Raw genomic sequence first — 11,402 nt, 5'->3', positions numbered from 1 at the left:
AAATGTCACCTTGTCTCAAGGTTACAACCATTACGGCTGCGCACTATTATTTCCAAATGCCTCCTCTTTGATTTTTCACTTTAGTGCTGAGAATTTAAATGGCGCCAAAATAAATGGATTTGAACCACGAGACAAAATTCTGGCATAGTTTCAAAAAAAAATTCCTTTCTGAAAGTTGAGAAAAAAAAGGTTAAGTTTTTTGGGAAAAAGAATTTTTTTAATATTTTGATCGTAAAACATTTATTCTAGGTAAGAATTATCACTTACACTACTTAAAAATTTTAAAGGCTTTGTGTTTTACGTTCATTAATGAAAAAACGGAAAATAAAAAATTTTATTTTTAAAAATTGATAGTCGAAAATTCGTAATTTGATGGAAAAAAGACGAAAATCGTAAATTGTAGGTACGATATAATTTGGAGAATTTTATTTAGTAAAAACAATTTTTAATCAGATATTTTTTCGTATTTTTCCAAAATAAGTAGTAAAAACAAGCTTTAGTCAGACTTTGTTTCCTATTTTTCGTACTTTTTTTCAAACTATAAAAAATGATTAAAGAAATTCGATTATTAGCAAAAGTAATAAAATTCTTCGCAAAAATTCAATTACACGTTTAAAATTTTGTTTAAATTCTGAAAATGTAATTTTTCTTAAAAATTTTATTAAAATTCGTCAAAACAATTCATTTATTTAAAAATTTGTTGATATAAAATTCTTTATGAGAATTGAATTTTAAAAAATAATTGAATTTTGAAATTATTTGTTTTGAAAAAGTTTAATTCCGAATTTTTTTTTTGAAATTATTTGAAGTTTTTATTTTCTAATATACATTTAATTGAAGAATTTACGAATAATTGAAATTTCGGAAAATTGAATATTGCAAACAAATGGATTTGAAAATTGTCAAAAAACTTTTTCGATAATTATTAAGAATAATCGATTTAAAGAAGAATTTTAATTAAAAACTCTTGAAAATAATAATTGAACTGAAATGTTTTAAATAATTTTTATAAAATTACAATTACCATATTCTTATAATATAAAATATTGATTTTATCACTGGGCCATCTTTTATAATTTTAATAATTATATTATATAATATAATAAATAATTGCAAGAATAATTTTCTTTTTCAAAAATATTGCACACTGTATGAACGTAGCGTATGATTTAAGCCATATTCCTCTGCGCAGTATATCAAGCGCGCATATTATAATATCGGTCGTCGACTCTCTTCTCTATTCGCGAATTTTAGCCAATTTTTTATACACAACTTTTTTTCTCGCAAGCAGTATCGGTTGATGGCATATTTTTGGCATATTTTTGATCAGAGATTTTTACAAAGTAAATAATTGAAAATGCCTGCAATGTTGGGAATGAGTATGAAGAGTGTAAAAGCTCATCCGTCTGTAAGTAACAGCGACCTAATTAATATTTTAAGCTTCTTTTCTTTATCCTTAAAAAAGAAATGCGAAATAAAACTAATTCATTTTTTTTCTGATAAATTTTTATCATTTTAACTTCGAAATAAATTCCAAGGTCATGTATTTTTATAAAATTTTGAAACTTTAAATTCAAGTTATTTTCATTAGTAGAAATATTATAATAATATTTCCATTGATGAAATTAACTTGAATTTAAAGATTTTTTTATTCTATCGGAATGTTATCAGAAAATTATTTTTAAAAAGTTTTTATTCACTTTCTTTTAGTCGGAAATTAAGATTTATGAATGAAAATAAATTGATGTTTTTAAAAGTCCAGATGGCAATCTGTTCGAGTGAAAAACTTTCCTCAAAACTATTTTTAGATACAGGATTTATTAATAAAAACAAAAAATAAATTTGTTTCATCTTTTTTTTAATGCTTAAGAATAATTTTCTTTTTCAAAATATTAAATATTAATTTAATAATGAATTTTTGACTTCTGTCTTAAACGAGAGTGAGAAGTAAAAAGTTTGTTTCGTTACTACAGTTGATTCCACTTTACGTTTGCATTTTTGCGGGAGGTGCGGCTGTTGTTGGTTACATGTCGAGATGTGCATTAAAAAATCCCGACGTATCATGGGACCTGAAAAATAATCCCGAACCATGGCAAAAATACGAAAACAAAAGATATCAGGTAAATCCATACCTATTTTGAAAGCTGTATTTGGATGTCTAGGTATTTCAATTTTCATCTGAAAATAAATACTTTACTATTTACAGTTTTTGGATCCTGTTGGTGCTAAAGGATGGACTACTCCCAAAAGAATGAATAGCATTTGGGAGTAAAAATTTCGAAGTGAGAAAGAGGATCAATGATAGAAAAACTATTCAAAAAAGAAAGCTAAGCTTTGTTAATCATTGTTTTAAAAACAAAAAAGTTAGCGTAAAGTCTGAAAAAGTAAATAGATTTACTTTACACTTTTATAGCATTTGTCAAAATGATAATCCGTTTGTTACTTCGTATACTCTTTCTATACAAGTAGAAACAAATTTTTTGTATTCAACTACATTTATATTTTCTGTAAATTTATAATCAGAAAATAGGTAATTTACTACGCATTTTTTTTAAAGATGACTCTATCTCTTGATGAGCCTTTGATAAAATTTTACTATCTACATTTGATATGTCTAAAAGATTCCATAATTGTGTTCTAATAAAAGAAATTTGTATCAAAGCAAAATGTGGATTTTATTGTTGACAAAAAAACCAGTATTACTGATGATTATTATTCAGCATGATAAGAGACCTTTTAGTATATAAAATTAGCGTCACAAATAGTATTTACATTAGTTTCGGCTCTCAGTCGATTTTTTCTAATTTTGGGATTTTGCAGTTCATTTTTAGAAGTCAAGAACTAAAAAATCCTAAAGTTAGAGAAAACTAATGTAAATCTAGCGGGGTTCTTTTAAATTTTTTTAAAAATGGCAGCAGTCTCTATATTTTACCATTAAGCAACAATTTCCCTTTTACAATTGTGATCTATGTATATTTCCGAAGAACTTCGAATTAATTTGAGAAATTTTTTTAATTGCAGACGGCGCTGGCAGTCCAAGAGGTTAACACACGGACCAAAACACATAACTGAAAAAGTGACAACTATTCCTGCAAAAAGGAAGGAGTTTTCAGGTGAATTTCTGAGCTATTATGATTCTTAATCACTTTGCAATTAAATAATTGACAAATATTTCATTTATCGGCATTTTCAAGACAAGAATTTAATTTTTGCTTGTGCGCCACAATTTTTGAAGATTTAAAACTAAATCGGACATTTTAAATTTCTTTTTTTACATTAGTTTCGGCTCTCAATCGATTTTTTTAAAAATTTTGTATCAATTAAAAAAGAAGACACAGCTTTATCAGGTTTTTTCACATCAAATTTAAATTTATTTGATTTTGAAAATAATTAAATCTACAAATGACTTTCAAAATTTTTATTAGAGTTTTTATGAATAATTCAATTCTTTTGACAAGTTTTTGAAAATAATTGAATTCCTGAGAAGAATTTTCTTATTTATAAAGATAATTGAAATTTTGACATTAGAATGTGACTCTTCATAAAATTCAATTATTAAATTAAAATACTTTGAAAATTCGATTTGTTAAAAAGCCTTTAATGAAATTCTTTAACAAATTGAATTATTTTCAGTTGAATTTTACAAAATTTCTATTAATTCGATAATTTTTTAAAATTTATTTACCTATTATATTTGAATCAGTGACCAAATTAATTATTTTTAACTAATTAAAATTTAGAGAACAGTATAAATATCTATAAAAATTGAAATAAAAAGCGATTTATTTTAAAACAAATTAAAATAAAACTTTTTTTAATTTGGTTTGGCATAAAATTCCTGGCTTGGCGAATAGGTTTCGACAAAAAGAAGTCGTTGAAAATGTTCTTAATGTCATTTATTTATAAATAAATCGTGCGAATGCAGATGCAATAATGAAAACGTCAAGAAGCGGTATTACAATTTTTTTCTGATTTTCTTAACATTTTTACCACCCTCTCGATAAAAACACGTGATTTGGTAATAATAGTTAGATATTAGGTTACAATATAATATAAAGTTGCATCTTCATCGTATATTTTCTCATTACGACTCAACTTTCATTTACCGATTAAAGTTTTCTATTTATAATTCGACGTCGCTTTTTATATTATATAATTATATAATAATAATTAATAATAATAATAATTTATTATAGATGTATAATTGCAATAATCATTATTATATAATATAATAGCAATATTTCGCAATCAACATCATTTTTAAGAGACAAATACGACAATTTTTCATTTTGTATATTCGCTTTATTTTTATTTTTTTTTTTTATTCTTTTCTTTTTTTATCATATTAAATATCTATTTAAGTTAACAACTAAAACACGAGGGACCGCTGGACATTAGACGACATCTTAATACCTAACAATAAAAAAAAGAAACAACCTCCGTCAAGCGCTTACTCCCTATCGTGTTCCGTTTAAAAATTTTCTCAACTATTTATGAATCTCACTCACTTCTTTTCTGACTATCCGACAATTCTCGCGTTGGCCACAAAACGGAACACCTCGGCGTCCTACATTTAAAAAAAGGGGATGAGTAATGATTTTTTTTTAATGTTATCGATAATTAAGAATTGATGATTTCAAATTGATTAAATGGTCATTTTTTGTTCAATGTACCTTAAATATGCCTTTTTTCGATTTGAGGATTATGAGTATCGTCGAAAGGAGGATGCTGGAGAAGGAATGAATTTTTTTCGGAAAGGAAAGGATTTTGAGTTCATAATGCAAAATCGTTTCCGCAAAATATAAATGATTGCAGACTCTTATAAGTTTACTACAAATATTTTACCGTTTGCTAATTGGCAAAACGGTTTCTTTTTTCTTTAAATTGTACGCTACGTTTTGTTTACTGATTTTTCTTTTTCCGTTTATTTCTTAGAGACATATTTTGATGAAAATATTAGATATCGATCAATTGGATCTTGATTCTCACTCGAGTCAATGTCCTCGTAAGTAAAAATGTTCACAGGATGATGAGTTTAAAGAGTTTGTTGATGGATTTTTTGTTAAATACATTTTATCTGTTTGGGAAAAAATCTTTTTCGCTGGGTGTTTTTTTATTATGTTTATTCTTCCATTCGTTTTTTTAAAAATTACTCGCCGAAACCAACCGCGATGTCTCGTATTCGTTGCCTTCTTCAAACGCACTCTCAGCGATTTTCTTGGTTCGCTGCTAAAAAAGCCATCTCTAGAACACTTTCTTGCTCTCTTCACCCCTCCCTCTCCTCTTCGCTGTCGACGCTTTATTTTTTTATTTTGAAAAAAGCGTTTGCTTATTCCTCCTTCGTAGGCTCAGCCTTCTTGCCCAGAGGAATAGCGGCCTTTACTCTGTAATAATTTCGGGGGAAATTGAATTAGAACTTTTCTCAAAACAGAAGAATAGAATATAGAAGATCTAAACAAAGAAGTGAAAAATATACTCACTTGGTTGTGATGTCGTTAATTTTAGTTTGGACTAAAGCTAAATTTTGGTCGATTTGTGCCTTATTCGTTTCGTAGACTTTCGGCAATGTGAAAAGAGCCACCACTCCTAGAAAAATAAAAAATTAGATTGTTGCAAGACTAGTTAGAACCCGAATGTTTTTTCAAGAAGCAAAGTGTTCTTGAAATGATTACAAGAAATTACAGTTGCCAAAAACGAATATGTGCAAGGTAGTAAAAATTGGCAGTGGATTTTCTTATATAAATATTATATTATCTAACGTACCAATAATTACGAGCGTCATTCCATTGAACCAAGATCCAAGATAGGTTAAACACCATAAAACACCACCGAATTTCAGTGTGTCTACCAAGTCTTCAACCAAGAACAACCTGCGAAGTTCACTAACTGCGGCATTTGCGTTCGCGACAGCAACGTCAGCGACTTCGTGCACCTTCTCAGCTGGTAACTTTAAATCCAGATCTAAAATATTTCTGAAAGAAAAAAATTATATTCGTTAATTATTTTTCTACTACTAGTCGAGTAAAGTTTTTGGAAATTTGAAGCAACTCACTTAAAAGGATGACCATCTGATGTTTTTTGAACTGCCTGCATCACAGCTTTGTAAATACGGAAAGCTACAGTGCCAGTGAGAGTGAGAAGTGATGTATATGCGAGGACGCTGATCAAACTGAAGTAGGCCAGCGATAGAAGCACTCCTAGAATTGCACCAAAGACGATTCCAGACTTTTTGGGATCGCGCCAATAAATGAGAGCAGCCACTAAAAGTTGAAATAAATAATTGCTTCATTAGAGTCATATTTCAGGTACAAATTAAAGGACAGACAGTTGGTTAAAGAAAAATAAAAGGTGGATATTGCTTTAGCAGGTAGTAGGTCCCTAAATCCCGTAAAAGTCAGTAGCTTTGCTCAAAGTACGTAAAAGTCCGTTGTTTTTTAAAAAAAAGGTCCGTAATTTGATTGAGAAAAGACGAAAAGTTCGTAAATTGTACGATATAATTTGGAGAATTTTAGAGAAATTACAAATGATTGCAGAAATTCAATTATTTTCAAATTTTTTTTAAATTCTTGTCAAAATTTCAATTATTTTTAGAAATAATTAAATTCTTTTCCGAAATTCAATTATTTTCAAAAATTTTAATACAATTCTTGGCAAAATTTCAATTATCTTTAGAAATATTAAAATTCTTCTCCAAAATTTAATTATTTTTAAAAAAATTCAATTATTTTCATAAATAATAAAATTTTGTAGGGATTCAATTATTTTCGCAAATAATAAAACTCATTGCAGAGTTTCAATTATTTTTAATATAATGTTAATCGAATTTCCTGAAAAAATTCTTTAAAATTTTCCAAAAATATGCGCGAAATCGCGAAATTCGTTCTACAGGGGAAGTTATGAAGAAAAGTCAAAACTATGCTCAACTCTAACAACACTCCCTTATTCAATAAATTTTCTCAAAAACATTCGATTTAAAAATGGATTTTAGTTAAAAGTTTAGATTTTTAACTAATAATTCTGTGGAATTAATTTTTTTTTGAGAAACTTTAATTGCTGATTTTTTAAAAAAATTAATTTAAAGTTTTTATTTTCTAATATTTATTTAATTGAAGAATTTACGAATAATTGAAATTTCGTAAAATTGAATATTGTAAAAAAATGGATTTGAAAATTGTCAAAGAACTTTTTCGAAAATTATTAAAAATAATCGATTTAAAGAAGAATTTTAGTTTTAAATTCTTGAAAACGATAATTGAATTGATAATTTTATTACTCAGTCTATATTATATAAAACATGAAGAAAACGATGATTCCGAGTCGAAGACTCGGAGTTATCGATATCTTCATGTTTTATAGTTATAAAAAAGTAAGTAAATTGATCAGTTAATTTTACCAAAGATTTAAGTTTTTTCTGTTGAGGATTGTACGCAACTCGGAAAAAAAGGTTTGGGGTTCGGAAAAGTGTGACAATTATTGGGAAAAAAATAAAATAAAAATACCGGAAAAAAAATTTTCCGGTGGGTTCTAAGTCACCAATGGTGTAAATTCTCGGTATATTTGTTGTCACTAAGACATCTTAACAACAAGAATCTAATTTGTATTTACAAAAGAAGGTGGATCATTGAACAGGTGTAAAAAATTTCCATATTCTAGAAAAGTATGAACTGTTTTCCCTTAATTTTGACCTTGTCAGTTACACGGAATGGCGCGTGATCATTATAATTGCCATTTATCGGTCCGAAAATTTAAAAAGCAAAGCACTTCCCACGTACAATTTTAACTACGCCTCAAAAAAACGTATTCATCTATTCAGAATCTTTAATTGTCAGTGATGAGTCAGTGAGATCGAATCATCAAAAATACAGGCAACCTATATGCATTTCTAGATAACATCATCATATTCAATGAACTTGACTACAATGTAGAATGTACGCATGACAAACGGAAACGAAGGTTGCCGGATATAGTATTTCACTTCCGGGTACACGTAAAACACACCGATTATTATTTTTAATTTTTTAAATTAGTTTCAGAACAATTTAAAATTTTGAAAATAAAAGATATTCTACTTTTATTTCACTTCCTAAACGTGAAATCCTTTTTTATCCAAAGTGTGCCTTTCGCTTTTGTCTTTTCCACTAATCATCCTTTTAGATAATTTCACTATTATTATTATTTTTATCATTAATGATTGAAGCTATCGTTCGGCAAAATTTTTATCATTATTTTCTAGAAAAATTATAATTCCCGGGGAATAAAACTGAATACATTGATTTATTATTTTTGACTTGATGAATTTAAATAACTTAAGACCTGCTTTATCTGTTCCTGGCTTGTCACGAAAGCGCAACGTAAGAGACAAGTTTCTGACAAAAGAATTTAATAAACTAGTTTCGATCGAATCAGCAAAAAAAATTAAAATCTTAGCTAAATTTACTTTTTTCCCCAATCTAAAATTTATTAATAATCATCATCAAAAAAAAGTAAATCTATGACAATACGACCAAATGGCAAATAAGATAAGTTTCCTACAATAAATTATCTTTATCAAATGATTCGAATTTTTTCTAAATTTACACACCTAATCGGAAATTTAATCAAAAACTAAACATGCTTTAGTTCAAAAAAATATTTTAAAAAACTATTTAAAAAATAATGTTGGAAAATAAAAAACAATTTTTTTCTATTGCAATTCATTCTTTTCTCAAAATTCTTTTGTCAAGAAATTCATTGTTGAATTTTTAGTAAAATAGTTTCAGCTTTGCATTTTGTGCAACAGTAAGTGAGAGTTAACACTGAACTATGAAAGAGACAAGGCCAGGCGTCATCCTTGTGCGGACGATACGATACTTCTCAAGTGCATTTCGTTTCTCCTTCTCTCTCTCTATTCAACGAGAAATCTTCTCTACTCTTAATTTCAACGCTTTTACTGTCAATAACCCGTGTAACTGTTACGAAACTCAAAACACTTTTTTATTACTAAACGATAAAAAAACGATGAAAAATAATAATTTTCACGTTTACTATCAAAATTTAAAGAAATGGAAATCCTTTTTTTCAAATAGGTCATCTTTTTCTTTTTTTGATTCAAAATATTCACTTTTTTATCTAAATTCCTCTTTCCTTTCAAATATATTCAAATCTGATAACTAGGACAAAAATTTAAATTATTAAATAAGAACTTTCTTTTTAGAAAAGCAATCTCTTTTTTTGATAGTAGCATTAAAAGGACTCGTAGTTTTCTTTAAAGTATCAAATTGATACTGAAGTGGATCAAATTGATGCCAAAAATTTGGATTGATTTTAAGTTAACAACAGTGCTATTTAATGATTTTTTACATTTCACTATGTTAACAAAAAATTTTCGTAGGTTCGTCGAGCTAGCAGATTTAGGGCTTTAGGCACAAAAATTGTAGACGAATGAACTTGAAAAAAAAATTCTTTTCTAATTTTTCGTTTTTAAAACCGTTTTGGACTTCTGCCTCATTTCTGTACAGCATTAATATTAAACTTTGGAACATTTTCTTTAGAAAAAAACTCAAATAATAGTATCAGTTCCTAGGTTTCATTTTCTAGCAATATGAGCAGTTTAGAAAAGTTTTGTTAATTTTTAAAAAAATAATATAACAGTTGCAAGAGGGACTACAGCATCTCTTTTTGATTCTCTCCCTTAAATAATGGGTTAAATTGTATTTATTATTTAAAAAAAAAATTATACTTCTTAGCTGACAACGTGTAAGAATGAAGTAAAAAAGATTTACTCAACGTCAGTATTCATAGCACAAAGTTGCTTTTTGATCAACCAATGCCGATGAACGAATACCGAATGTTACGCAAAAGTGTAAAATTACACCCCATCAAAAACTCTACTGTTTCACATATATTTTTACAAATATTTACAAAATCACACAACATCTGGACCTAGTCTATCATTCACTGGAATTTGAGAACTTAGAATTTAGAGAGAAAATAAATAAAAATGGAATCAGAACAAGTTCTGTACATTTTTAATTTATAATTTAAAAATAAAATTTCATTCGATGATTCGAAGGTAGTTTAAAATGTTTTGCAAAGCGATAAATATGAATAAAAGACTACAATTGAGATAATTGAAATTATCTGGAAGAACTTTGGAAGATATCTGGGTAAAATTTCGTACAACAGATGCTAATAATCTTTAGGAATGACCTTTCGGGTCACAGGAGATATTTTATCGGAATCATTAAAATTACTCCTGGAGTATATTTATAACTGCTCACGATATTACAAATAAAAGGATTGAGGAATGAACTTTCCATTCAACTATTTAGCTCCAAATTATAAGACAGCATATTTGCATAATAGTACACGTATCACGAATAGAACCCATTTAAAAAAAATACCTAATAACAATATGGTAAGTGAAAGAATTGAAAAAATGCAGAAATAAAAGAAGCAAGAAGTTGAAAAATCAGCAAAAATATTCATTGGAGAGAGAGCGAAACTTTGTGTGCAATTCGAAATGTTGTTGCTCACCACGTGTACATCCGTTAACCATATGTTCCACATGGAAGATTGGCATTGCCGAACAACGGTATTTTCATTAAAACTGATTAAAACTTTGAAGGTGCAAGACTTGTTTTTAACAGAAAATCAAACTCACCAGGTCCTCTCTCAGGTAACTCTTCGACAAAGTGTCGTGGATTATTTCTTCGCACCATGTTTCTTTTTGTGTGAAAAAATTTCTCTAGTTTTTGATACTGCTGATCATAAACACAGAGTTTGTCGTTGCTCTCGTCGAGTTAAGGAACGCACGACTAACCTGACTGGTGAATTTAAGAGTGCCTCCAACTCCACAACTACTTGGAGGGCAGGTTTCGTGAGAAAGTGAATATGTGTGAGTGGACGTTGCTTGATATTTTCGTATTGGTGCGCAAGTGGATTTAAAAGGAACTTGTGTGGGTGTGCGTGTCACACACACACACACACACTCCAGAGAGAAGAATAAAGAAAGAGAGTTGTGTGGAGAATAACGAAAGGAGAGAAAAGAAAAACTGGAAGGGACCAGACGCAACGTAGAAAACGTGGAAGAAATCTCTTCGAGGAGACATTTAAACACGTTCAAGGTGGCAGCACCTTACAGAAAACGTGTTTGTTGTATTGTTTCTTGAAAACTTTTTAAATTCCTAATTGCATACAAATTTAGGGCTGACAATGAATTTTCGTTTCTTTTTTTCTTACTGTGACAAAATGTTCACTTTTTCCCTGAATTCTATTTAAAAAAATAATAAATAAATAAATTAGTACCTATTCCAAATATTTGTTTAAATTTCATGACCTAAGGAATTATAAAAAAAATAATAAATAAATTGGTACCCATTCCAAATTTTTGTTTAAATTTCATGACCTAAGGAATTATAAAT

At 28.2% G+C, this 11,402-nt stretch overlaps 2 protein-coding genes across 9 annotated transcripts in view; one reads left to right on the top strand and one right to left on the bottom strand.

Annotated features, from left to right (window-relative positions):
• The first annotated feature begins 1,188 nt into the window (after nucleotides 1-1,188).
• Nucleotides 1,189-2,667, top strand: LOC122504224 (cytochrome c oxidase subunit NDUFA4-like). Its single transcript, XM_043615191.1, has 3 exons — nucleotides 1,189-1,408; nucleotides 1,974-2,120; nucleotides 2,207-2,667. The coding sequence occupies exons 1-3, from the start codon at nucleotides 1,358-1,360 to the stop codon at nucleotides 2,270-2,272; spliced, it is 264 nt and encodes an 87-aa protein (XP_043471126.1). The 5' UTR covers nucleotides 1,189-1,357; the 3' UTR covers nucleotides 2,273-2,667.
• A 1,214-nt stretch (nucleotides 2,668-3,881) lies between these two features.
• Nucleotides 3,882-11,402, bottom strand: part of LOC122504216 (reticulon-1-A) — a 45,052-nt gene continuing 37,531 nt past the window's right edge. For 7 of the 8 annotated variants that reach the window (XM_043615172.1, XM_043615175.1, XM_043615168.1 and 4 more), the window contains 4 exons: nucleotides 6,053-6,260; nucleotides 5,764-5,972; nucleotides 5,481-5,586; nucleotides 3,882-5,384 (listed from right to left, as the gene is read on the bottom strand). In XM_043615172.1, the coding sequence (XP_043471107.1) occupies nucleotides 5,330-5,384; nucleotides 5,481-5,586; nucleotides 5,764-5,972; nucleotides 6,053-6,260 (578 nt within the window). In that variant the 3' untranslated portion in view covers nucleotides 3,882-5,329. Of the gene's footprint in view, nucleotides 5,385-5,480; nucleotides 5,587-5,763; nucleotides 5,973-6,052; nucleotides 6,261-10,642; nucleotides 10,842-11,402 lie in introns of those variants that run through there. The other variant, XM_043615174.1, reaches the window with a different exon arrangement.

The sequence above is a fragment of the Leptopilina heterotoma genome, unplaced genomic scaffold (genome assembly GCF_015476425.1).
Source record: "Leptopilina heterotoma isolate Lh14 unplaced genomic scaffold, ASM1547642v1 Lhet_286, whole genome shotgun sequence".
In the NCBI taxonomy this organism is placed as follows: domain Eukaryota; kingdom Metazoa; phylum Arthropoda; class Insecta; order Hymenoptera; family Figitidae; genus Leptopilina; species Leptopilina heterotoma.
The sequence above is the reverse complement of the archived record's forward strand: the minus strand, read 5'-3'. Positions and strand labels throughout refer to the sequence as shown.